Here is a 26,948-nt window from a genome sequence, read left to right as displayed (position 1 = left end):
ATTTTCCCTTGCCCTGTCCACTCTGTGCCTTGTGATCACCTCAAGTGATCTCCCTTTTCAAATCCTTCCCCCCTCCCACTGTTCTCTCCCTCTTCAAATCCTCAAACACTGTTAGTTTAATCTCTGACTTTAATGGGAATCAGTGAATCAAAGGGAACACAGATTCTGCAAGCAGGCTGGTATTGCTTGCAGAGGTATCAGTGCACTTTGGTGACAGAGCTGCTGACACACCTCAGAGAGGCAGGACTAGAAAACAAACCGTGGAAGCACACTGGGGAAGGCAGCTCTGGTGAGCAACCATGGGGTGGGAGGTGCTGGAGTGTCACACTGCAGTCTTAAGCATGTGCTTCATGTGCTCCTGAGTGTAGATGTCTGCTGGCAGACATGCTAAAGAGTGTCTCTGTGGTCAAAAACCTGTGTGAGCATCTGCTCCCTTGGAGGGGCTTCAGGATCAAAACAGCCTGTTGTTCCCTAGAGTTCGGGGGTCTGAGTGGGAGCCAGAGGGGCTCGTCCTTTGCAGAGAGGGTGAGAACTCTGGAGATGGTTTTCGGAGGCTGCAAAAGGAAAGCAGTGGAGGAGGGAGGAAAAGGGGGCCAGGGAAGAGAGAGGGGGGGAGAGAGAGAGAGACACACCGTTACTATCAGTACTTTCAAATTTTTCCAAGACACAAACCTCATGGAGCCCACCATTACTTGTTCTTCTCCCTTCCCCTCCTAAATGAATATGCAAAACTACATAATTCTTCAACTGGTAAATCAGGAAACAGGGTTGTGCACCCATTCTGAGATGGCAAAACCAAACCTCTCCAAAGTGCCTTCTGTGATATTGGTGAAACAAAGCCCACAGCTCCTTTCCTTTTGCTCTCAAAGCAGGCACAAAACATTAACTACTAACTTAGATACCAAGTTGCAGACCATCAAGCATCCATCCACCCACCTCACCCACAAAATAGAAAGGCAGCCCCAAGATGTAACTGTAAAAAACCAGGTAGCAACAGCTACACATCCTGCAAGCACTTGATAGCAACAAACTAGAACAAATGCAATATGAACAGGAGAGAAAGCAGGTTGCTTTTGATTGTTTAAATTTCCATGCAAGGAATAAATCTTAGTTTCCTCTGGGGCACTGAGCTATACAGCAGTACACTCTTAAAGCAAGTATTGAACAGAACCTTTGAACCTGCCTCCTTTGAACAGGCAGCATCCTCCTTAGAGAAAGAATGTGCTCATCAGTGGGACATCACAGTCCATCTTACTCATAAGCAGACTAGAAACGCTTTCAAGGAACTAGACGATATGAATAGTAGGCCAATATATCTCCCTGTCTGAACCCTGAGTTCAGAGAATTTCAGTCTTTCAGCACTGACAGGCAATGATCCTCAAAAGCACACTGCATTTGACCAGAGGCCTTGGGAAAGGCTTCCCAAATTATGTGATAGCACTGAGATTATTGCTATGTGATTAAAAAGAAACATGAAACAGAGGCAAAGAAGAAAAGGAACATCTCCCATGAATATTTTCTTGTGTAAGACCTTTGTAGCACTTTGGGCATTCAGGAACTGCCCTCCTGCACTGTAGTGTTGCAAGGTGGCTGCTGTAGTGACAGAAAAGGAAAAGGAACGTGACCCACAGAAGCACTTCAGCATGGGGAATTTAGAGAGATGCAAGGTGATTACCCATGTTGGGAGTTACTGGGGAAGGAGATAAGAGCACAGACCAGGGGAAAGCCCCAGGGAAGCTCTGACCTCAGGGATTTACTTTGAACAATGACACTGCAGGGAATTTCCCTGTTTATTACAGAGGTAGGAAAAAGTTATGAAAGTGCTTTACCTGAGCCATGGCAGACCTACTCGGATTATTTGCTGAGCTGTGACAAGTGTTTCGACAGAGGGAAAACCTGCAGCCTTTCTGTATTATTAGTATTTGTGGCGAGACACCCAAGTCGCTGTGGAATATCATCCAGATGTGACAATTGCTGTTGTGCTGCAATGTGATGTGGGATGTGCTGGGATGTGATGTGATTAGGACACAGAAGTGCTGAGCAGGGTAACAGGGAAGTGCTCATTCCACCGTTATGAACACACTAAAGTTTTGGATTCCTTGTCTAATTACCTTAAAAATTAAAATACCACACTGGCTATTGTCTCCAGACTGACAGACAAGGAGATCATCCTCCTCTCCCACCTCAAATACAGCCTCTAAACATCTGGGCTTTTACTGCAGGTCTCTGCTGCAAATATCAGCAGTCCTTGATACTGTCTCAGTCACAAGATGTAGAAAGACAAAAGCTTCCAGCTCACACAGGACTGTGTCAAAGAAAGAATAGCTTTCTGCTGTGTAGCAAAGTTTTGCCCAACATGCACACACCTCTTCTGTGTATGTTCACAGTATTGCCTCACTGCCAAAAATGGGTGGAAATTTTTCAAAAAAAGCTACAGTGTTCCTTGCCGCCTACCTTTTAAAATTGCATTTGAAATTCTGGTTTTATTGAGCTTGATCAACGAGAAGAATTCTACCAATGATCTGAGAATGGATATCCTCCTTCTGAGAAGGCAAAGTGGAATCAAAGCTCAGGCAAAGTGACTTCACCATGTTTGCAACACTACTTGCATTCACTTGTGATTGCATGTGTTCACAGACACTCCTGACAGCCAGGAGGATGGCTCTCTCATAAGTGATTCAGTGTTCCTGCCTCTCCAAGTAAGGACTGAAAAAGCTGCAAATTCGTATCTCCAGCAGTCTACCAGCAAAATCAGGGACTTCATATCCCTAGAACAAATGTGGATTTTTTTTTTCTCTCTGTGCCTCCTTAAAAAAGAAAACAACAACCAACCATACAAAACCAAACAACCAACCCCAACAACAAAACCCTAATCAGAACTCTTGCTGACTCTTTATCTGATTCAGCCAAAACCAAATACGCTTGTTCCTTCCCTGGCCACGTTCTTCATATCCCAGAAAATATGAAGAAAACTGCAGACTTGTCAGGGCTCATGCCAGGAGCCAATGCTCCCTGCCACTGAGTCCACAGCACAGGTAGAAGTAGACCCCAGCAGGCACAGAGAAGAGTAGGGCACAATGTTGCACTGTGTTCAAGGCTGCCTGATGGAAGACAGCCTCCCCAGCTGCAGCCCAACCCTCCTCCCTGCCATGCGGACCCAACTGGAACACATGCAGGGGTCACTTCTAGAACAGAAATCCTAGTCCCAAACTTGGTGCCTGGCAGCTGGATTATTGTGAGGCGGCAGCAGGAATGCACATTTTGGGGTCTGCAGCTGGTGTGTAGCAGCTGGCATGCAGTGGCTAGCTAAAAGTAGCTCAGGGTGGAGTTTCTCTCTTGGCCACTTGGATTTGAATTTCAAGCACAAGCTACTCTCCCATCTATTTCTGCTTGCCTGCATTGTTCCTCTGCCCCAACAGCCACCAGGCACAGGAATGCTTTTCCCTTGCGGACTAAGGAGCTGGCATTTTGGAAGAGAGCAACTAATTCCCACTCATTGGAAAGCAGAGTTTGGGGCATCTTAAAACAATGTTTAGCCTGTCAGTCCACCTAGAGTGACTGGAGGCAAGACCTATACCACCCAGGGCAGACTTTTCACTACCTTACTGATCTGGCAGAGAGGGATCTCAGCAGAAACAAGGAGAACAGATCAAATGCTGGGATGAGCTGCAATGGGCAGGGAGAGGAAGGACTCTGAGCTTTCTCCCCCTGTCCAGACTGAGCACTTGCAGGGTTGATAGCAACTCCTGGCTACCAATCGGCTATAAACCCTGGAGCTGTTTCTAGTCCTGTTGGCATCTCCTGGGATGTGGGCTCTCTCACCTGCAGAGCTCTTGCTCAGCTCAGTACTGGAGTATCTCCTGGCATAGCTCTACCTCATGGTCTCTGTGACCATTCGTGTACCACCTGCCAGCCTAGACACCATTTCAGTTTTCCTGCCTCTCCTGAGGGATGGGGAGAGAACTGGGCAGGGAAGAGCTTTCTATGGTCAGGTTACTGGCCCTTCTACCCCACAGTACAACTGGTGCCTGGAGCCAAGTCTCTGCCCTCCTGCATTTCCTTAAGAAAATCACATAGCTTGAGCCCACCTTCTAGGATTCCTTAGGGCAGCAGGCCAAAAAACCATTGCAGAGGTGCAAACCCATGGCAAATGGCAGCCACTGCTCTGTCCAGGCAGATGCATCACAGGAAAGACTTGCTCTGCAAGTGGGTACTTACACAAGGGTCCCACACAGGGTGAGGTGTGCCCGTGCCAGGAGTGCCCTCACTTCATATACTCCCCTTCGCTCACATAGTCCATAAAAGACCCCGGCAACTCAGCAAAATCTTCCAAGACAAGACTGGTGGAGTCCTCACCCAGCAGGTCACTGTCAGGCCGGGACGCCCGGGGGCGTGAAGCCGGCAGTGGCGGCGGTGGCGGCTGCGGCTCAGAGACGCTGGCCTGGCCAGAGGCAGGCAGCAGCTCCTCACAGTCCTCCGACTCCCCCTCAGAGGAGGCTGGCCCAAGGACATGGTAGAGGCTGGGCAAACGGATGTCGAAGCGAAGGCCAAACTTGGCGAAGAGCTTCTCGTTGAGGGAGTAGAGCTTCTCCGAGATGTCGTAGCCCAGATGGGAGGAGAAGAGCCGGGCGATGTAGCGGTCCTTCCTCAGGAGGAGATACAGCTTCTTCCTGGGCCAAGTGATGTAGCTGCAATCGGTCTCGGCTGTCAGCGTGACCTGTGAGGCAGAGAGTGAGTGGAGTCAGTCCCACTGCCTGGGCAGGGGTCACCCACCTTGGAGCCATGTGCTTCACTCCAGGGAAGGCCCTCAGCCCCTTTGGTGCCTATTCTCCTTGGAGATGGTGGGGCTGGAGAGCCAGATTGTCCTGGTTAACGACTGGACAAATCCTTACCCGCTGCTGTTTCCTCTCCCTAAGGATGCAAAGACTCCATTTTCCTATGCAATTAGTACCACATCCTCATTGAATCCAACCACGTGGATGGCTACGTTTCACGCTCTTGCATTCAAACAGTGCTCCCTATTGACCTCTGAGGGATGTAGCTGAAATGAACAGGGCAGCACAGACACCCCTATCCCCCCACAGAAATGCTACAGAGGGGGATGTTTCTGCGTGCCCAGCCAGTTTGAGTTGCCAGCAAGTAGCCCTGTGGGAGGCTGCTGACCCATTCTGCTGCTGGGTTGCACAGCCCCAGAAGGCCCTGAGTGTTGGAAGGGCCACCTGAAAGTCTTGCCTGGTCATCCTATGCCAGAGGGACATCCTGTCTCAGCAGTTCTGCTGGACTCTGTAGGGCTGAATGGCCTTGAAGAACATGGCAGCACAGATCAGTGAGAGGAAATAATGAGGTTTTATTGTGTTTGTGTATATGTAAAAAACTCATGACGGTTTATTGGATTGATTTTAGAGAACATTTCGTATTGTTTCTTGTTTTGCCAGTGTAAAGAAAGACTTTTTCCCCCTAGCTGTAGGACAAGACTAGTTCCAGTAAAAAAACATTATATAGTATGTAAGTGTATATTATAATAAATAATAACAATAAAGACAAGAAATGCAGGAAGGGTCAAACTGCCCTGGGCCAAAGAAGAACATCCGAGTGTAATGGAGACACTGGCATGCGAACAAGTGCCAGAGCCAAAATATCCCAGGGGCTCCCTTTCACTCTATACCCAGGGGTCTCCTTGGTCAGCCGCCATGGCAGAGGGCCACTGGGAAGCTGAACATGGCTTGGCCGCATGTGTGTGTCCTTGGGTTTGATATTTAATGCCATTGCCCTGCAAACAGCTGTCTGATGAAAGAAATATAGGAGATAAAACCTGAGAACTTTCCCAGGCCAGGCAAGCAAAAAGAAGGGTCACAAGGAAATTGAAGTGAACGGAAACTCATTTTCCGAACCAACTTCTGACACAGTGATCAAAAGTGATCCCTTCTTTTGAGGGATTGAGATGCAGTAAGCAAACCTGCCACCTAACCAGGACAGCAAGACAGATTTCACTCATTAATCCCTCCTGACACAAGTGCTCCAGCATCAGCAGGAGCCTGTAATTCAGCCTTCTGGGGGAAAGTGCCAGCCCTGAAACCAAACTCCTTCAGGCACTGCGATCCAGCAGTCCTGTGGGAAGCAGATACCCAAAGCAGAAAGCTCAAGGAAACCAGCTATTCTTGTAGACCAAGTCATGCTTCTGCCATTTTTCAGCGGGCTCAGAATTGAAACTGTTCAATCCAGAGAGCCATGGGGAAAGCAAAACCTTGGGCAAGAAAAACCTTCCATGCCCTCCTCCAGCAAAGACCCAGAGTTCAACATGCACTTTTTAAACCAAATTATTGCATTGCTAGGAATAAGGTTGAGATAAGGGAGAGAGTTTTATTAACTGCTCAGGTGAGGACTAGTGGGTTAAACAGCTGCCAAAATCAGCACATCATGACAATTAAGCATGGGCATCAAGAGTAAGGTCCTTCCAGGTACATGGACTGCTCAAGTCACACCCGATGACTGCTGGTCTCACACAGCTGCTACTTCTTCATGCTCCTCAGTAAGCAGATGTGGCATTTAGGCATTTCCAGCACGTGGCCCTCCCTACCTAGGGCTCTACCTCCCCATTCTGGTGCCAGGCACAGCTGACCTCACTGACCAGCCCTGTCTTGCAGAGCAGGAAAGGTGCCAAGAGCATGGTGCTGGCAGGGCTAGTGCAGCCCAGCACCAGCCTGCTCCCAAGCTGTCTCCAACACCACAGATAAAGACCCTCAGGAGGTCTGGGAACATTCAGTTCCACGGAAATTAGCTCTGAAAATGCTGTGAATGTCTTTACAGGTTGTGTGCCTGCTGTCAGCCACTAAAGTCAGCCATTTCCCTGCCTGGAGCACTGGGCAGCCATCACTCTCCCTGCTGGATTCTTGGGCAAATACAGCCCAGGAGCTAGCAGCAGTCTGCTGCCAGACTGAAGACCTGTGCAAAACATGAGATACCACCAGCCCTAGTATAGCCACGCATATATGTATATACACAAGCTTTTCTGCTTCATTACCTTGGTCCGACATCCCTATTTCTGCTCACCATCTGTAGCCCTGTGCCACAGCTATCTCCTGCAGCCATAACCACTGGCAATGGCACTGTTTTCAGGAGCAATCACCCTGACCCTTTCACACATGAGCCAAATTCAGAGCCTAGGAAAGCAGATTTGGAGAGCTGCCCTAGTTTAACCAAGTCTGCCTGGGGCTACCCTCATGAGAAAGCATCATTCCCTCATGACCATGGTGCTCCCAAGGGATTAGCAAAATCCCTCCTCATATGCCCTAATTGACATAATCAAGATTGACATCCTGACAGGTATCAGGCCATCCTGAGATGTGAGTTAAAGACAGAGGAATGTAGGCTTAAGTAATCTTCTCCAGAAGGAAAGCCAAAGAAACACTGTGGGGTGTTGACAGCAAGGCCAAAATCCTTTCAGTTACTGCAAATGAGAATTGGTCTGGCCTCTGAGCAGGGGATTTTTCTGCTCAGAAAGAACCATATTGGGGTGTGAATCATCCTTTCTGCTTCTCCACCCAAAACACATGACCATCAGAAACTTCTGTGAGGAACAGGATGTTTATGGATTTACATCACTGCTGCATATTGCCACGGCTGCCATCCTGATGCTAGCACAATGCACCCTGCTAGCAGCGTGCAGGGCAAACTCATCAGTATACGTACTAGGGAACACCATAATGGAAGAGAGCCAGCAATTTGACACCTCCATTCCCTGATAAAGTGGAAGGAGCACCATTCTCCACCCTCCTTGCTATCAGCAGATAGTAGGAGCATGCCCTGAGGTCTTCAGAACAAGGTGGAAAAAAAGGTAAAACAGCTGACCACACAACTCTGTGCTGGCTAAACCACCAGGAAGGGGAGGAAAGTATTCCTGGTCAGCTTTGAATGGCGTAATGAGGCCCCTCCATCCCCTTCTCAGACATGCAGCAAAGCAGAAAGGAGTGAAGCTGAGCTGGGGTTACCTGGAAAGTTCCTTCTTCAGAGGGTCGCAGTGACTCCCATTCTGGAGAGTCCAGAAACTGGTATGGAAAGACGTAGTGAAGGAATTGTCCATCCTGGCACACTCGGATCCTGCAGGGGACAGGTGAGGCACACAGGCTTAGGCCACAAAACAGGTGTCACACAAACCTGATGGCTCACACAGTGTGTCCCACCAGGGAGGAAAGAAATACTTGTCTCACACACGTCTTGTACGCTCTTGGGACAGCTGCAGGTGCTTTAGTGATGAGGCTATCCCTCCTTTCTCTGTGGGAAACTATTTGCTGCCACTTCCCCATATTTCATCTGTTTTCTGTTTCTTGCTACAAAGACAGCCCTCACAGGTGCAATGTTTGGTCCTAACCCAGGACTTCTCAGCCCACAGGACTGCTGCTGCTTTCTAGGTACTTCTAAGCCAGCCTGTGTCTCTTTGTGCTTGTGTCTTCCTACCATCCCCAGGACTGCACAGAGGCATCCCCTGTCTCGGTATTGGGAAGTCATTACACTCAGAATCCCCCAAAATCATGCTGCCCATGGTTCCTGACAGACCACCCTGTGAGCTCATAGTTTGCTGCACATTACTGCTCACTTTCTCTTGGCCTTCTAAGTATCCCTTTCGCCTACTTTTGCTACAATTGCCTGCCAGTGTCAAGGTCAAACACGCACTCAGCTCTGCTGTGGGACTAGGGAAGGACCTGCACAGGCCTGGAGCAAAGACAATGGCAGGATGCTCCAGAGTTCTATTCATAGCTCTGCATCACCAGACTTGGGGCCTCTTGCTTTCCCATCACCATGTACCCCTGTTGTACAATCCACAAAGGCATTTCTTGCCTTCAGGAGTTAGAAGACTCAGTTTACCTTTGGCTTCTAATCAGCTGGCAGTGCTGCCTGGAAGGGTCAGGGATTGCAAGGCACATTTCCTGATCCAGGCATATTCTGCATTTCCAAGAACCCACTTGTTCAGTTAAAGAGAGAGCACCATAATAGTAGCAATGCTGTGCTGGGTCAGCAAAGACCTCACAAGGCAATACAGTGGGTACCAGGAAATGTAAATCCATTCCCATCTCCATGTACCAGCCAAGATGCATAGTTCCCACTGCAAAAGAGAGCCCAACAATCACCCACCATCACCACCTTACTGTCTGTTGCAGCACTTCCATGTCCACAGAGCAGCATCACATTATCCAGTGCAGGTTAAGACAGCACAGACTCTTCCCCATCAATATTATTTGCAGATACAGTAAACTTCAGAGCCAACTGCTCAGCAGAGATGTTTAGTAAGGGCAAGCACTAACGGAAATGCACATACCAAATTACCTTCCAGTGCTTTGCCATTCAACATCCTGCTCTTAACACATCTTAGAAAAGGGACCAACATCAAAAAAAAGGAAGGTCAGCCATTCTTCATTGCACACTCCCTCACCAGAGAGGATTGGCCACTGCAGTAAAACATGGCCCCAAGTGATGCTTTGTATTCCCAAAGGAAAATCCTTGTGAGACACACCTCCTGCAGCTCAGCACTGCTCCTATTTAGAGATCTTCTTCCTTTCTCATTCTTACGTAACATTAGTGCCAAGTTCCTGGCAGCAGCCTGGAAGCCAACACTATTGCTATTTGTATGCATCTGGATTTTGCAAATCATTAAGTAGATATGCTGCTACAGGCATGCCACAGGATCTCAGGTGAATAAATGCCAGTACTTGATCAGCACAGTTCATTCAATCAAATCTCCAGTGAGACTGTCTAGAGGTCCCTGAGGCTCTCCTTGGTGGTCCAGAGGAAGGAGTATCACAAATGCTTGACAGCATAGGGAAAGAAAGACACCGGATTAGGCAGGATCCACCACAGGAGAATACTTTCTCTTTTGATGAAATAATGCTCAAAGTGAAAAATGTCAAAGCCCTGAGGGCTGAGATGTTGGGAACAGGAACCTCTCCCTGAACACTGCTGGCCAGGGAGAGCAGGTGAACTGAGGCCTCAGCACACTCAGCACACAGCTCTTCACATCACAGAGGTGTGCCTGGTACCCACAGAGACCACAGGTCCAGACACTGCCCTCCTGCTTTGAGAAACACTTTCTCACAGCCAGTCTGCTCCCATCATAAATAAGATCACTTCAAAATGACAGAGAAAGGGGTAAGGATTCATCAAAAGTATCACAGGTAAGGCTGAGCTGGCTACTTCATTGCCCATAGCTTGAGTCTGCAAACCATTCCCTGCAATTGTCTTAAGTTAGAAAAACAGAAGAAAACTAACCCCCCAAAAAGCAAATTTCCCCCTTCCCCAACAAACTGATGCATATCTCAGATCCTCTTCAGGGGAAGGACACAATCCTCACCCTACAGAGGGTGAAAATATAACAGTAAGCCACAGCACTTTGCTGTCAGACTTTGTTCAGAAAGAGGGGAGCCTTTACCTGCCAGACAGCAGCAATGAGAGGCGGTCAATGGGCGTCTTGCCCTCCACCGCATAATTCTGGTCTCTGACTAGCGACTGGACCTGCTCTTCACAGCACTTCACGATTTCTTTGTAGACTTCCAGGGGCACCTGCAAGGGCAGGTACATGGTCTTGTAGAGGAGGTCAAACTCTTCCGGGATGGTGTTTCTGCGGAGCCGGTAAGCCAGGTGAGCCAGCTGAAGCAAGCAGGCGAGGACCAGCAGCATGTTCCAGATGAAGATATCCAGCCCACAAGCGCTCAGCCAGCCCCACAGAGCATAGCACAAGTAGCCTGGGGCCAGGAGGCCGAAGATATAGAGGGACCCAAAGATGCCACTTCCCCCCATGTAACCCAGGAGGACAATGCAGCTGGCCAGCTGATAGGCTGCTTCCTCCATAATCTCCTTCCAGGCATCACACACCGGAGGCCGGAGAACAGCCTGCTCCCAAGAGGGGCTGTTTGCGCTCATCCTTCCCCAATCCCCACCCTCCCCAGCCGTCCTGCGCTCAAAGTGAATTGTCATACACAAAGGGTGCTGCAGAGGTTTGAAACCAGGGCTGCTGGATAGCCGTTCTTCCTCTCTTCCTCCTCAGCACTGTCTGGTCCCACAGCACTGCTTCAGAGCGACATGTTAAAAAAGCGCTGCCAAATGTTTTTGCACCCGAAAAATTCCAAAAGGGTTTGCTTCTCCTCTTTGTGACTCACAAACTGTCAGCTGGCCCCCTTCTTAGCCACAATGGTGAGAAAAGAAGCTGGCAAACGTGAGGCCAAAAGAGCTCAGTCAAAAAAAGAGTAGAGGCCATTAGCTGGAAAACTCACAGGACAGAAATCTCCTTGCACTCTGTCTCGCCTGCGCTCCGGCAAATGGAATAGCGACCGTGAGAGAGCAGCAGAGGGAGCTGGTGTTGAGTGTGGAATGTGTATCTCTTGGCAGTGGAACGGAGAGAGACCCCAAATGGATAACCATGTTTGGAATTGAAATCCAAGGAGCAAAAGCAGCGAGAACAGAGAGCAAGCATGCACCCGCTACTTAACATAACTTAGGCGGCCAGATAAGCCCAGCGCAGCGCGAGGAGGGGAGAGGAGAAGGGAAAACAACCAGCTTATTGTGGCGAGCTCCAGTCACACATCGGGCTCTCCACTGCCCTGCACTCCTGCGAGAGAGTGACTTTCACCCAGCATAAAAAAGGAAAAAGGTTACCCCCTATTCCCACTGTGGCTCGTAGCTGTGGCAGGGACTTAGCAAGAGAAGAGAAGAGAAGGCTCTCAATTAATACTTTCCAGGTGCATCACAGCCCCCTCTTACACCAGGGAGCTCCCTCTCATGGGGTGTTTTAGATCAAGGGGCACAAGGAAAAGATCTGCACAGCCAGAGAACTGTGAATGCAAGGGATAAAACGAGAGCAAACAAGCCTCTGGCACCCAGTTTCATCTATCATGAAGACAAGACTATTCTGCCAAAAGCTTTGAGAGTGTGCAACACTTGGAAACATGTTTTGTGGGGAAATCCTAGTTGAGGGATTAAAGGCTCTGTTGAGAAGCACTCTTGAGAAACATCATCTCACATTTTCAGTTTTTTAATAGCTATTTGGAACCTGCCCCAGACCTTCATTTAGTCCAAAGAGGACAGCCAACACTTCCCACTCAGGTAACCCAGGACACAGGCACAAGAGGAAGCCTTTGAGGTCAGTCCTCCACGGTCAGCTACACAAAACATGCATAAATGCAATTCCTCCTCTGCTTCAAGTAACACGTTATCAGTCACACAGGCAGGATCTGCCCCACTGCCAGGATGCAGTTACATTTCAGGCATTGACGCAACCCACGTGGTCTCCCAACACAGTATGAAGTCAGCCTGCACAGGTCAGTGGGGTAGAGATAGGGTTTCAAGGGTGGTCATGTTTCAGGCCGAGCTTGCAGCTGCCCTGCCTAACATACCATTCCCACTGGCACCATTCAGTTAAAGACACACTTATTGCCTCTCCCACTAATAGTGCTCTGGAATAACACTGTCTCCTGGGCAAGGCTGCAGCAATACTTTATGGCAACCTTAAAGAATTAATCATGGTGTCGGCCAGTACAATCTTACTTCTGCAATGATTAGGCCACGTGCAATACAGAGCTGCATGGATCCTAAGAGCCATCCTGGCAGGTTGCCATGTGGGAAGGAAAGAAGACAAATTAAGCTTTGCACAGGGTGAGTACAGTCCATTCAGAAAGGTGCCTTCTGTTACGGGTAAAGTGTAACAGAAAACCTGGTCTTCAGTGGCCCCTTAACTAAGTGAAGTGAAGAAATAAATCCTACTTACTGAAGCAAAACAGCACTCATTTGCAAGAGTTATGGGGAAATTAGGAACTTTCTCTTGACCTTCTCTGCAAAGCAGGAAGGATGATCTTATAGCCTAAGCACTACAATAAAAATCTTGGGATCTGGGTTCTGTTTTTCATATCATTGCCATATACTCGCTATATGATCCCAACAACAACTTGTCTACCTTTAGGCCTCTGCAAAAAATCCATATTGTAAGGAGCCTCATCTCCAAGATAGGCTGACATCTGATAAAATGGGGAGTTGGGATGTCAAGATTGTGAACACTTAGGAGAAAGACACTTTACATAAGATCTGTGAGACAAAACTGAACTGCTATGAATAGAAATGTAGAACTACATTAGAGGAAGCATCCTGAGAAGCACCATTGCAATTTCTCCTACCTTTTCATACCACCAAAACCCTTTTGCAGCAACATCAAAGAAAGTGGAAGAAAAGGAAGTCATTAATTTCATTCTTCAGTTAGGTAAATGCCTGAGTGGAAAATAAACTAGAACACAGTGTTACTTGCTGGTGAAGGACCCAGAATCACACCAGGTCTCTGGGCCTTTCCAACTGATTACCTGGGGGAGAGGCTATGCCTGTGTCCAGCTACCATCTGGCCCGAAGTGGTTCCCAGGAAAAAATATAAAACCATACCTAGGCCCTACAAACACTGCTTCTACAAACACCAATGGGAACGCTCTCTGACAGGGGCAGAGGCCTTAGCTTTTATAGGGATACAGGGGATGGGTGAAGACCAATGGGTTACAAAGGATCTGCATAGGGTCTCCTAAAGGATTGTGGGTCTGTCTTTTCTCTCCCTGACCACAGAAGTGGTTGCCTTTCCAGGGAGTCCTGCTGGGCAATTGCAAAATCTCTTATCTCAGCAGAGATCCCTCCAGGGCAGGGGCTGGGCATACCCCACAGCTACTGACTCATTAGGACAAAAGAAGTCCTTCATCTGACATCTTCCAGAACATAAACAGTGGTGTTGCAGTGATGCCGGAGCTAGCACCGTGGGTGAAGACAACCTGTTGTGACTTCTCTGTGGAAGGCAGACAGGAAGCTTTCAACCCACAGCAGTAACAGCCCAAAGCTCTCATTAGAAACTATACAACTTTTCTGTTGGGTCCCAAAGTGACATTGTAGAGAGAATGATACAGCATTTTACAAGGCAGATCTCGAAGCACATACTAGAGATCAATTTAGTGTTTTCAGACCCAAATTTCTAAAAGGAAGATTTGTAAAGTGATTGAACCACCAAGACTAAATCTTCCTTTCTGGCTTGACAGTACCATGACCACACAGATCATCTGCATAGCACTTTCAGTTTTCCACCCAGCAAAAGTAAAAAAACCCTCTTATTGCCAAAAAGACATTTTATTTTCAAGCCTTGCCTTGGATTAGAGTGTCTTTCTTCCAGAGATGCTGGTTCATCCAAGATGAGTGTTCAAAAGCTAATACTGATTCAATGGGAAAGGGCCATACCAAAGTTGGAAACAACTTGGAATGAAGATGGCAAGTTCATAGAAAACACTGGAGCAGCATTAAGACCCTTCCCTGGAAGTAAACACATAAGCATTACTACAAGATGTGTTTGTGAAGAAGAAAAATAGACATCAAGCTTTCCAGCACTGGAACAGGCAGTGTGGAAACAGATACTTCACTGATTTTCCCACTTAAAACGGACTCAACCAGTAGCACTTAATATTCAGCTGCATGTGATGATGCAATGCAGGTACAGCCTGCACTATGTTTGGCAAATAAATCCTCTGTCCTTGAAAGCCACACCACACAGAGATTATCAGTCCCAAATCTCACAGTAGCTGAATGACTGGTTATTTTGTCCATCCCTTAGGAAATCTACAGGTTCACTACTGATCCCATAAGCTGAAAACTAGTTCAATCACCTGTGTTGAGGACACTGAAGACCTTGGTGGCTTGAAATCACCTCTTTTTTTATTTATGATATAGCGCATTGCTGGCATTTGTCTGCAAAACTGTTACTTACACACAAATAAACCCTGTAGCTCCAAAATATCCACATTTGATTTACAACTGCTGGGGAAGGTGTCAAGCCTACTCCAGACAAGCCCACAGTGAATCACAAAGGTTCAAAGATGGCATGTATTGTATCTAGCTGTAATGCTCTGTAGTTTAGTCAAGTTTCCTGCTACTGCCATGTTTCACACCAAGGTACACACCACCCTGTGCAGGGCAGTGTCTGGCACCAAGACTGTCAGTGAGCAGTAACACAGGAACTCCCACTCGCTGAATGAAGCCCTGAATCCCCTCCACAGGAATACCATAGTAAGACATGAAGCTGCTCAGCAAGGAATTTGATTTGACTACAAGGTTTTTCCGTTGTTGCTTTAAGTATAGAGTTGTCCAGTATCCTTTCTGTACCTGTTGCACACAGGTACATTAGCATCCCACTCATTTCCAAAAACTTTCTAAAGTACTTGCCATGCTTTTACCCTCATGGAGGTCTAAACATCCCAATTCTTCAGTGAATAGAATTTGTGTAAAATTGTGCAGGAATATTTTTTCATTTCTTGACCTGATATAAACTCCATTCTCACTTGGCCACTCCCTGCCCTGTTCTATTCTGCAGCAACATTTCCACAGTTTGCTGCAGAAACCATCCTACCACAAAGCTGGTGCTCATCCACCTTTTAGCGTTCTCTTCAGTTCAAGCTCTGACACACAATGGTTCAACAAGAAATGACCTTATTCAAGTTTCTACCTCATTCAAGTTTCTACCTCAAGACAGTAATAAACACCAAGAAGAGCAAGCACCAGGTCCTGCTCCTCAAACAGCTACAGTGCCACAGGCAGCTTTGAATGCTTTCTGCCAGAGCCACGCCTGCATCCGTAGTCTGAGGCTGAAAGCCAGTGAGGTCACAACTTTTGCCTCAAGACAGGAGCTTCACAAAACATTCCCAGAGGAAGAGTCTAAACTCTCCTCACGCAACTTGTGAGTCTCAGCAGAGGCAGCACCAAGTGTCACATCCTAAATGTTCAGTCAAAAGCCACTGCTAGCTCAGGATATGCAGGGCCCAGCAGGCAGAGAAATGATCGTGACAGCACCCACCCCTCCAGCAGGATCAAAGCCGAGAGAAAAATCAAGACAAAGCACAGATTTTTTATCATCAGTTTCTGAAGAGAAAACTCATCAGGAGAAAAAGTAACTAGTGATACCGTCTTCAGGAAAGTCAACTCACCACAGGAAGAACAACATTAGGGTTGCACAATTACACAGTATGAAGCCAAAAAGCCCCACATGCGTAACACATCAGCAAATGCACCTTCTTTTTCTCTAGACTGTAAGAAGGAATCAAAAGCAACAACCACCCTCCCACTATCATCTCATACAGTTGAAAAACAAAGCCAGAAAACAAAAGCCCATGCACACCTAGCACAAAATTAATACAACAAAAACTCAGCATAGAAAAAAGCTTTACTTTCAGGCAAGTAACCTGTACATACAAGTCACTTGCAGTGACAGGGAGCAATCCTCTGCTCCCTTTCCCTTGAAGAACTACCAGCTCAAGTGAGTTTGATACGGGAAGTACCTGATTTTTTTATTATAAAGAATGAAGCTCAGTAATGGTATTCAAAAACCGTCGGAAGAATTTGACCAGGGCAAATGAAATACGGTTTTGACTCTAAGGAAGTTCATTTCGTAAGCCTGTGGTTGCCTTTGTACAAACATAGTTCCAGCTACTGTCACAAACAGCACTACAAGCTCCAGCACGACTGCTGAAAGCTGTAAGAGGGCAATGTTACTAGCACGATTTCACAATTTGCATCAGTGGGAAAACCCACCGAAGTCCTCTCTGTTCAACCACACCACCCCACAGTAATCAGTGTTCCTGTGTTAATGATTAAGCAGGCTTTTCTCATTCTCTCATTCCTGCAGCACACTGTTTTCAGTAAGAAGGGCACTGTCATTTCTTTACTTAAAAAGAGACAGAAGTCAGGAACATTGGTCATTTTCAGACTTTTATTAAGAGGAAAAAATATATTTTCTATAGCAGCGGTCAAGAGCTAGCAGTGGAAAAGCTACAGATGTGATGCACACTCTATCATTAAAGACTCTATAAATAGATTCTTTGTTTATATCTGTTCTTTGAAGTAACTTGCAGAAATAACTTATTTTGCAGCTTTCCACAACACAGTCACACCAAAGACATCATCTAGAAGAGAAAGAAAACACAGCTTCACAAAACATTGGATTTCCACTGGATATTGAGCAACAGTTCAACAGTCAACAAAAAACCCAGCACAAACCCACACAAACCAACTCCCATGTGCCCTAGCATCTGAAATCTAAATTGAGGTTTGGAGCTATTAGAAGACAACAGAGACAGCACCATTCTCTACTGCGGAAGGGTGACCCACAGGGGCTGTGTACTGCCTAAGGCTTCACCACCCTCACTGGGACAGCTGTGCTGACTCCAGTGTCAATGAGGACTGCTCTGCCTTCTCTCTCGTAAGGACACCATCGTGAACAGTACTCTGGGCCTTCCAGTGGCACCAGCTGAAGTGCCAGGGTACTTCAGAGGCAGAGGTCCTGAAGGCCATACTCACCCCATTCAGTCCTGCTCATCTCACTCATATCTTGAAGCCCAGAGCTCTCATACACTCTTTGTGAGCTTCAATCAGGTGCCCACAATTTTCTTCCCCCTTCTCAATAATGCTGCAAAACAAAAAGATTTCCAGGATTCAGCAAAAACATGTTCACTTACTTTTAGTCAAAGAAACAGAACTGACAAACTGTTGGGGACAATTAAAAATCGCTATTAGGGTCCAGAGATTTTTTTTTTTGTCTATCCTGTCCAGGGTAGTGCTGTTTTGGGAAATATAAAACGATCCCAAAAAGTTACCCAAGTCTGGAGCTGTGCACCTAAAACTCTGACAACAGGCATAACAGAACTTCCTATTAACAGGCCAGAGTCTATTCTGGGCAAGTCCAGATGGGGATTTGTTATACAACACAAGGCTGTCACGTCATCAAACATGCTGAGCTTGCCAGTTTCAAATAATTCAGTAGGGAAGCAACAAAATTTCTCCAGTAAGACCAATACAGAATAGGTTGATCAGTAAATGATACTTTAGTCCAACTTCAGTTGCTTTTAAGGGACCCTGAAGCAAAAAGCAAAACAAACCAAAATACCTATCCAGCTATTGTTGAAAAAATTATTCACCATATATGGTAACTTTTGATGTTACTCATCATCCAAGTAAGAGCTTATCGTTGCTGGTATATCATGTATACCACAAAAGCACTTCAGGCTTGCTTTTTGGCTGAATGGCAGAGCTGTTCTCTAGTTTTCTTCTTAGGTTTTATTACAACAAGCATGGACACGTCCCCTGGCTGCCCAGGGCAACTCCATCTGACCAGCAACATCCATCCTACCACCCTTTTCTTAGGGGGCCCTGGATTCACTTTCACTCTACCATGTAATTACACCTGCTCCTCTAAATTTAGCAAAAACAGTGTTCAGTATTATGTTACCTACCAAACACCATCTATACCAACAGCAAAGTAAAAACAAAAAAAAAGACAACCTGGTCATCAGATTAAAGTTTTTTAAACTTTAAAGATTCACTGTCATAGACTAAGGAGCTCCATTTTGAGGGTGCATTTCCTACTATTTTATAGGTCCTATGATCATGACTAAGTCTATAATTACCAATGCAGCTATATAGGTCACCGTCAAATTTTTAAATTCTGTGGGAAATATCATCCTCTGAGACCCAAAAAATCCAGAGTATTTTTCTTTATTTAAAAGAGAACGTAATTTATAATCAGCTGAACAATAAAGATGTTACCAGCTGCTAGTACGTGCTGCTTCAGTCAATCAATAATAGTGAAGATTTACAAACAGCATTAAAAGCCGATCTTTGAAACCTGTTTTAAACTGGGGCTATGAGGTATTAACCTCTTCGCTTCTACATTATCCTTTTAAGACAATTTCCTCTCCTTCTCCACACTCTCCCTCCTCCCTCGGGTGCTCCAGCACACTCCGTCCGGGGTGGGGAGAGCTCCCAAAATCACGGGCGCACGCTGGCAGAGGCACACACTCCTGGAAGGGAAGAAAGGCCGGCGGGGCAGGGCGCACACACGGGCGGGAAGGGGGAACGCCCGGGCGCGGAGGGGCCGCCGCGGGGAGCTGGGGCCGGGTCCCTACCAGGCGTCCCGCGCCTTCTTGGTCTCGGGGCAGGCGCAGCAGGGCTTCAGCGGCTTCTTCTCCTCCCGCGCCTCCCCCGCGCCCCCGCCGTCGCAGCTGGCGGCGGCCACCGACGACATGGCGGGCAGTTTCCGGCACCCTCAGCCCGCGGGGAGAAAGCGCCAGAGGCGGCCGGGTGGGCGCTCCTGGTTCCGGGAAGCCTGGCCTGGCCTGGCCCGCCCCTTCCCGGCCCGCGGCCTGCTGGGAGCGGCAGGTGCGGAGCTCTCCTCCCGCCGGCTCCCCCGCCTCTTCCCGCTCCTCCCAGCGGCGTTGGCCGTCACCAAACGAGGGCGGGGGCTGCTACATAGTGGCGGTGCCAAAGTGACATTTTCCAGGGGAGCTCGGTACTGAACGAGCCAGAAGCGGAAGGAGGGAGCGGGCAGCGGGGAGGAAAAATGGCCTCGTCAGGCGAGAGCAGCTGGCACCCGCCGCGGTCAGCAAGAGCTGCAAGTGACGGCCTTGGGCTCCACGCTGAAAGTTGTGGCCAGCCACCTAAACCTCTTTTTTCCTACTCAACCAGTGGGGAAAATAGAGGATCAGTTCTTTGTGGGGGTGGCTACACGGATACAGCACAGTCATCGTCACTGCGAACATGAATGTTGCGGTTTCATGGCAGGGGGCCAGCAGGGCCGGCCCTTGGCATTGCTGCAAAAGGATGTGCTCTGATGCTGGATCGCTCTACGTTTTCAAGCCTAATCAGCAAGAAAGGAGATTTAGACTATGAAACAGAGAGCAGCTAACAAGCTCCAAGTGCTGTCCAGGTGTTAGAAAGACAAATTACCTGTTGGAAGAATTGCCTTGTTAAGGTTTAGGGCTTGACATGCTTCAGTGATCTCAGACCTGGGGGGAGGGTCACAAATCTTGGAAAGAAGGATGCCTGTACACAAAGAATGCAAAATTTATGGCCTTCAAGGACATCTGGCAGAACTCCCAAGATAAGGAAGAAACTAATAAAGCCAACTTGGCAATTGTGTTAAAATACCTCCAGCTGGGTAAAAGTTAATTCTGGTAGGGGGAGGTGGTGACCACCAACTCATGTACCACTGACACCAGAAACACACTGACTTGTAGAAGACTGAGCATGCAGACTATTTAGCATGAAAAGTGACAACATCATTAACCAATAGAAGATAGAATACTAATTAATAAGAGAACTATGTAACTTATAGCCAATGAATACCAATTCCTTTGTTTGCTAAAATGTCTAAATAGTAAAAAGCTTTGGTAGTTGGTGCTTGATCTGTGGAATACCATGGAACACCCAGGCTTGCACACCTCTAAAATAAATAATCAATGTCTCTCTTAAGTGTGTAATATACTGTCTTGTTGCACACCAGGTAACGAATCTGATTTTTGTGGACAACAGCATGGGCAATGAGGGAGAAGACACAGAGCTGCTTTTCCTTTGTAGTCTGTCCCAAACCAAAGCATCAGTAGCCACTCTTGCTATTTAGATCTCTGCCACATACAAGGCACAGCTTGAGTTTTAGGCCATAGTCTGTCACCTCCCAGTGCTACATTTGTGTTTGCCACCAGTCCTGAGGACTCCAGCGTGATACTTGCACACGTAGAGACCGGCAGGCACATTGCAGAGCAAAGGGATACCCCACACAGGTAATGTGGGAAGGGCAGGCCAGCAGTGGACATGACACTGCTGAGACCTTGCAAAGGGAAAAGAAGAATATGCCCACTGGGATGCAGCTGCTGCACTGGGCGTTTTAATAGGGTGTTGCAAGAGTCAAAAAGAACTGGCAGCTTATATCGTGTACTAAGGGGATCCAAAATTGTAGGATCACTGACAAGAACAAGGAGAAGCAGAAAGTGCCATGTAACACTCACCTAATCAGCCTACTGAATTCAGCTACTGAATTATCCATGGATCTCAGCTCAGCAGCCTGTTCCCCACTATGCCATTTGTCTGGGAATGTTGTTCAAGTGACCTGCACCCAGGCAGCCTCCTGGTTCAGCAGATGTGCATTGTGAGGCCATGCAGCCAGGTGTGATGATCTGGAACATGTACAGGTTACACTAACTGAACAAAATATGATTTTCCCAAATTCACACAAACAAGCTGCAAGATAAAAGCTGAAATTGAAACATCTATCAAAAGCACACATCAGTTCTCCAAAGCAGTGCCTTGTTCCTAGTTTGTGAAACATACTAAGCATGTTTTCCTTTAAAATTAAATAGCTTTGTCTTTTCTTCCTAAAGCTTTATCTGCTGGCCACTCTCCAAAGGCCTACATAGAGCTGTTGATACCAACACAAACTCTGAGGGAAAGACTGCAGTAGAACCTCCAAGAGGGTTTCTCAAGTCTGCAGTTGAAGGGTATCTTTTACTTAGCTTTTTTTACATTAAAAAGAAAGTTTGAAAAATATTGATTTAGCTTGTAGAAACCAGGAGGAGACCAAACAAAATACATTTTAGACTCTTGCCCAAGCTATGGAATACCAAGGGAGGTTAAAATTTAGTCATCTTGAGAGATGACTTCAGATGGGTCTGCACAAAGGTATGGCCTCTGAAGACTAAAAATCTCTGGAAGCAGCACTCCACTCTAGCAGCCTTCTAAATAGATTAAGGAGGAGCACTGCTATTTTAGCTGTGCTCCCTGCATGGTAATGTTTGTAACAGAATTACCCTGGAAGAAGGAATCATTTCTTGGTGGGATGAAAAGGCAGAGGCTGGAAGGGAGGAGAAGGAAGAGAATAGCCAGTAAAGCATGGGTAACACATTTTGATACTGATTGCACCAGTTTGGAGTACAATGCAGAGGGGAGATCGCAGCCATTTCTCTTCTGACATTGAATTGTGTGTAAGAATTGCTTGTTAACTCAGTGATTTTTGTTTTCTATTTGTCCTCTGCCCGCTGACAGTGGCAGAATTATGTTAGAGACCTATGTGTCAGAATGAACAGATTCATCTACCAGTCAAAGAGGAATAGCTAAGGGCAGGCTACTGAGATGAGACTGCGAGAAAATTGTCAGAACAAGTACCCAGAAAAAAAAGATCCAGTGAAAATCTCAGTCTCTGAAAGAGATAATAAGAAAAGACCCTCCCTCAAGCTACCATATCATTTGGCAGCCTGGTGCCACATGTGAGAGTACAAGGACTACAGGTAGCACTGGACATTTACGGCTCTTGATATCGAAGACTAATGGGTGAAATAGGGAGAGACTGCCCGCCCAGCTGTCATGGGTTTCCAAATTATTTCCCCTGTACAGCCCTTTATCAGAATTGATGTACATACAGCAGTGGCTCATAATGTGTAAACATCACAGCAGCACTACAGGCATTTGCCATTGGCTTATTGTGTCTTCAGTTTCAGCCCACTAAAAGAATGGTTGTCCAAAAAAATAAGCACTTGTCTCCAATGGACAGACTGTTCAAGGAACCTCAAAAACATATTTACATTCATTGTCACTGTTACGTTGGGTAAGCCCCTATCACTGTCAGTTGAAAGTAACAGTCTGGGGTAGTCTGGGGTTTTCCAGACTTCTTACACTTCTGACATGCATGATAGAAGGTAAATTAAGCTGTGGAAATTTTGTGTGATGAAACTGAGCTGAAGGTATTTTGATACTTTCCATGTAGTGCCTGTTCTGGGAACCACTTTATCATCTTGAAAAAAGAAACCTGTTCAATGTAGTCTAAAGAAATATTTTTGTCTTTGATTGAGTCTAAACATAAGAAAACCACTGCTCCAGCAGCCCAGTCAACTATATGCTGTGTTTTATTGTCAAATAAGTTGTCTGGGTTTTGTGTCAATGCTTAGATAATGTGAAAATAAAGGACTTTGAACCTCTGAGTGAGATGTTTTGTCAGGGCCCTGTTGCCTCTTACATTAATTACCCAAGTACGGGATAGAGTTTCTCCTCCTGATCAGAGTTGTAGACCTACAACTACCAAATACTATCACTCAGCAGTGGGACCAGAGAGAGAATGAATGCTGGGATAGAAGGAGTTGTGCTCCAATCCAGTCCAATGGAAGAGACTCTACGGTGACTATTTACACCTCCTCTAAGCTTCAGACTCCACCTTCAGGTGAAGGCAAGGGGTTCACTGGGCTGATATCACCTCTAGAAGCAGTGCACCAGTTCCTTCCCAGACTGAAGAGGCAAATTCTCATGTTTCAGGACTACAGCATGAATTCTATACACAAGGATTCTGTACCACAGGACTGAACCATCCCCTTCCCGGGAGACCACCTTGGAAGTTAGTATGGAGGAAATCTCCTTCCATAGTGGCAAGCAAGCCCTTAAAAACACAAGAGCAGAATCAAGATTACTTTAAAGGCTTTTGTGTCTCTTGAATGCTCTACAAAGCCAGTACTGCAACAGATCATCTCTTGCCAGAAATACAGCCAAATCTTCAGAGCATCAGCCTGGAGGTGGAAGGTAGTTCGCAAGAATGAAATCACTTTCCACTTTAAAACCAGAACTGCTGTCTCTGACAGCAAGACTTGGCCCACAGCATCCCAGACATTCTGGGGTCTCATGCTGGGACCAGGATTCTGGCCCTGCCCTCCTCAGTAAAGAAGACAGGGACCCTCCTACAAGACTTGGTATAAACTTAAAATATATTAATGCCTTCCTCACATTGTTTTCTGCACATCTCTCACCAGTTTGAGCTAGGATTAAGACTATCATCACTTTCATGTTATGCCCCTTCTTGTCACTTTGCATTGAAAGCATATCCAAACATATTAGTAAAGATTAGGAATCTGCCATGCATGCAACACTGTAAAATCTGGATCAGCAAGTTCAGTGTGCAATCTCCCTGGTAATAAGGCAAAAAAGGGAAGCTGGTGTTTTGTACCATGCCACAAAATAATCTGCCTGTCCCACATATGTTGGAGGCAGGAACAATGAGCCTTTACACACGAGACATGTGGCAGCTTTTCCACAATGCAGATATGCAGCAGCTGATGTTCAATGTGCATTTAAAGCCTTGTCAGGCTTACTTCAGTGCTTGTTGGGGTGACTGATCAGCTGTTCCCTTTTGTGGAGGGAACACCCATGAAAATCTGAGCATTCTGGAATAAATCCCATTGCACAGACTTGTGGGAAGGACAGGTGTTTGCACTCAAATGGCTGCATGTGTTACTAACACAATAAAAGAGCATGACAGAAGAAGACAACTGTTTATTTTCTGACAGTCTCTATGCTTAGTAACTTAGAAAGTTTTAACCTGCATTTGGCAAATAATATCACTAGTCCTCCAAAAGACATGAATCTGCAAAGGACTGTCCTTACACTGCAGTCAAACTCAACTGTTTTCACATAAAAATCAGAAAAAAATAGCCCAGGTTTAAAAGCATTTAGGCATGAAGCAGATACACACTAGTCCCCCATGGGGAAGTTTTTTTTTTCCCCAGTATTGCAGAGTTACCCGAGACAGCTGCCTATATAGATCTTTCCAAAGAGGAAACCTCTTCCACTCTCACTTCTCATTACGTGAAAGAGCAGGATTTTCAAACTTCTGCAAAAAGACCTATATGAATTGTCAGAACTGACCAGAATCAGACAGCTGAGCCACTGTTAATCTGGACCACTACATGCATGCATTTCCAATTAGTCACCCCACAAAAAACAAATGCTACCTAAGGTCTGTGCTTATACATCACAGGAAACCTCATTCAGAGCCCAAGTCCAGCCTGGGTATTGAAGAAAAAAACATCTCACTGTAGTTCCATAAAATCCTCCATAATACAAACTTCTAACCTTGATCAGTCTTGCTGCAAACTGGGCAGTGTTTCTGCAACTCTAGTGAATGGTGTTAAGCTGTCAGTCAATTGAGAAGCAGCAAAACTGTAGGTTCACTTCTCTTCCACTGCACACATTCCAGTTGTCCGTTTTTTATCCTGTGAGTGTTGCTGCTATTAACAATTTTATTCTGCTTGATGGTGTGCCATTTTGATGCATTTTGTGTCAGTGGCACATCTGACTTGTTTGAATCTATTCAAGTCTCTCATGATCATATTTTATGAAATGTGAAGCTCCACTACAGAAAACGGTTTAACATTCTCAATGAACTGCAGTACCTAACTGGAAGCCTGGAAGGAATCATTAGTATTTACAAATACATGAGTCATTCCATATTTGAGATGTCACTGACTGCAGCTGCATACTTCTGTATACTCACATTCCAGCATCTCACTTCTTTTAAATATTGCATCAAGATATATGCTGTGCAGTGCTGCAAGCTGCTTATAAAGAGCCTGCAACATCACCTATCTTCTGATTCTGTTTAGAGTCCCCACAGCTGTTTTTTCACAAAGTTACTAGATAATGTAGAAAATTCAGTCACTCTGAAGCCATTTTTTTCACATCAGTGGTCGTTCTAGATTTCAACTTTCAACATCTAATTCATTTGCACTTGTTTTCTTCTGCTTTCTTCTTGCTGATCTTCTTATCAAGGATCTTTAAAATCCTGGTTCCCACCAAAATCAATGGGACTTGACTATCAAGTGCCTAATGGTGAAATTTTAAGAAGCATTAGGACATCTCCATATGCAGGTGGAGTGATTCTCAAGAGAGCCTATTTACATTGACATCTTCCTAAATACATTATGTATCTGCAGTACAATTACTTTTTTAAAAGTGACACGGGAACATGTATCATCTACATGGCAGAAAATTTCATCTAAATGCTCAGCTGAAGCCCATATCCTGACTATTTTGCCCTGTTTTCAATATGCTGTGCAGTATTTTATCTAAGTACTGTCTTAGGTTGGTACTTACTCTGTATAAGACTACATTTTACTCCATGCTTCCTGTATGAACTGGCATGCACTACTCTAGTCCCTTATTTAAGATGAGAATGGATTCTTCAAGGTCTGGTTCTCTCCTAGGGGTTCATGCAAAAACAGTATTGAACAGATGATGTTTCCACATCTACATGCTAGATGCTGAGTTTTTATCATGATCTCACAGTCGATATATCAAGACAAAAATAACATGCTCTAGATCCTGTTTGGGTGCAGGCAAAGACAGAGGGGAAAGACAGTGGAACTTTGAAGACTGAAGAGAGTGCAGGCTGTGTTCTCCTACATGAGGGAAGTGATACTTCTACATCCTTCCCCAGTCCTTGAAAGGGTTCTATTGAGACCTCATCCGATTCTAGCTTTTTTCTTCCAGTGGCCTAAGTGTCCTGTCACTGCTTCCTCACCTCTTTATCTCTGGTAGGGCTGAACCCCTGGGCCCCTGGATGTGTGCTAGCCCTCATCTGACCTTCATCTGGTGGATTGCAATTAAAGGATGATAAGTAAATGTTGAAAGCTTTAATAGATTGTATTAACACTATGTTGCACTAATTGTTTAAGAGTAAATAAGAGTGTAGTATATGGAAGAGATATACTGTGTCATAAGAAGCTGAAATTAATCTCTGTACCACTTCTGTCCAGATATTTAATTTATATGAAGGGAGTAGCTACAATAGTCACAGAAAATCAGGAGTCCCTGATGCTTGCTTCATATCAGGCAAGCACAGAAATTCACTCCCTAGGAAAGTGTCTTAATACACTGAAACTTGAAACCTGTAACCTAACACAATGGTATTGGCATTTATTCCCCTGAATATTACATGAGAGGAATGAGACCAAGATCCTTTTCCTCCTGAGGCAAGACAACATGCCTGACTACAGCCCTGCAAATCATCCAAATGTCATCTCTGTTCTTTAAGAATCATCACTTAAGATGCTGACCCAACCCAAGTGAAGTCAAGTATATGAGTGTCCTCCAGAGGATGCCTGAAATATTGTTAAAATTGGGGTTTTGTCGCAATTTGAACCACAGGCTGAAAATGTCCTTAGTTCTGCTTCTTTTTAAAATTTTTTAAGTGCTAATCAAAACCATTACAGAAGTCTTTTAGCCGGCTTTGACATGAATTCTTTAACTGTGATCACAAAGTACTACTACTTCATTTCCTTTGAAGTTTTGACTTTTTAGGCTATCCTCAACAG

The 26,948-nt window shown here is 45.9% G+C and overlaps 2 protein-coding genes across 3 annotated transcripts; both read right to left on the bottom strand.

The window, feature by feature from the left end:
* Window positions 1-374: 374 nt before the first annotated feature.
* On the bottom strand, window positions 375-13,527 carry POPDC2 (popeye domain containing 2). 2 transcript variants are annotated; one of them, XM_032098476.1, is made up of 4 exons: window positions 10,421-13,526; window positions 7,989-8,097; window positions 4,357-4,717; window positions 375-554 (listed from the first exon to the last, which is right to left on the bottom strand). In XM_032098476.1, the coding sequence occupies exons 1-4, from the start codon at window positions 10,963-10,965 to the stop codon at window positions 472-474; spliced, it is 1,098 nt and encodes a 365-aa protein (XP_031954367.1). In that variant the 5' UTR covers window positions 10,966-13,526; the 3' UTR covers window positions 375-471. The 2 variants fall into 2 exon arrangements, with proteins under 2 accessions (XP_031954367.1, XP_031954366.1); XM_032098475.1 differs by having other exon boundaries at window positions 466-554; window positions 4,219-4,717; window positions 10,421-13,527.
* Window positions 13,528-16,740: 3,213 nt separating this feature from the next.
* LOC116439224 (cytochrome c oxidase copper chaperone) lies at window positions 16,741-19,207 on the bottom strand. Its single transcript, XM_032098477.1, has 3 exons — window positions 18,951-19,207; window positions 17,347-17,455; window positions 16,741-16,952 (listed from the first exon to the last, which is right to left on the bottom strand). Exons 1-2 carry the CDS (start codon window positions 19,067-19,069, stop codon window positions 17,371-17,373), a joined length of 204 nt encoding a protein of 67 aa, XP_031954368.1. The 5' UTR covers window positions 19,070-19,207; the 3' UTR covers window positions 16,741-16,952; window positions 17,347-17,370.
* Window positions 19,208-26,948: the final 7,741 nt, after the last annotated feature.

Source organism: Corvus moneduloides, chromosome 2 (genome assembly GCF_009650955.1).
Source record: "Corvus moneduloides isolate bCorMon1 chromosome 2, bCorMon1.pri, whole genome shotgun sequence".
NCBI classification, from domain to species: Eukaryota; Metazoa; Chordata; class Aves; order Passeriformes; family Corvidae; genus Corvus; species Corvus moneduloides.
The sequence above is the reverse complement of the archived record's forward strand: the minus strand, read 5'-3'. Positions and strand labels throughout refer to the sequence as shown.

Bases quoted from the DNA above. Each gene is read 5' to 3' on its own strand.
- POPDC2 (XM_032098475.1), bottom strand. From the start codon at position 10,965: ATGACAATTCACTTTGAGCGCAGGACGGCTGGGGAGGGTGGGGATTGG. The intron at 8,098-10,420 runs GTAAAGGCTCCC...TGTCCCCTGCAG, and splicing joins TCATTGCTGCTGTCTGGCAG to GATCCGAGTGTGCCAGGATG. The intron at 4,718-7,988 runs GTAACCCCAGCT...TCTGCCTCACAG, and splicing joins CTGAAGAAGGAACTTTCCAG to GTCACGCTGACAGCCGAGAC.
- LOC116439224 (XM_032098477.1), bottom strand. From the start codon at position 19,069: ATGTCGTCGGTGGCCGCCGCCAGCTGCGACGGCGGGGGCGCGGGGGAG. The intron at 17,456-18,950 runs GTAGGGACCCGG...TTTGTTTTGCAG, and splicing joins AAGAAGGCGCGGGACGCCTG to CATTATTGAGAAGGGGGAAG.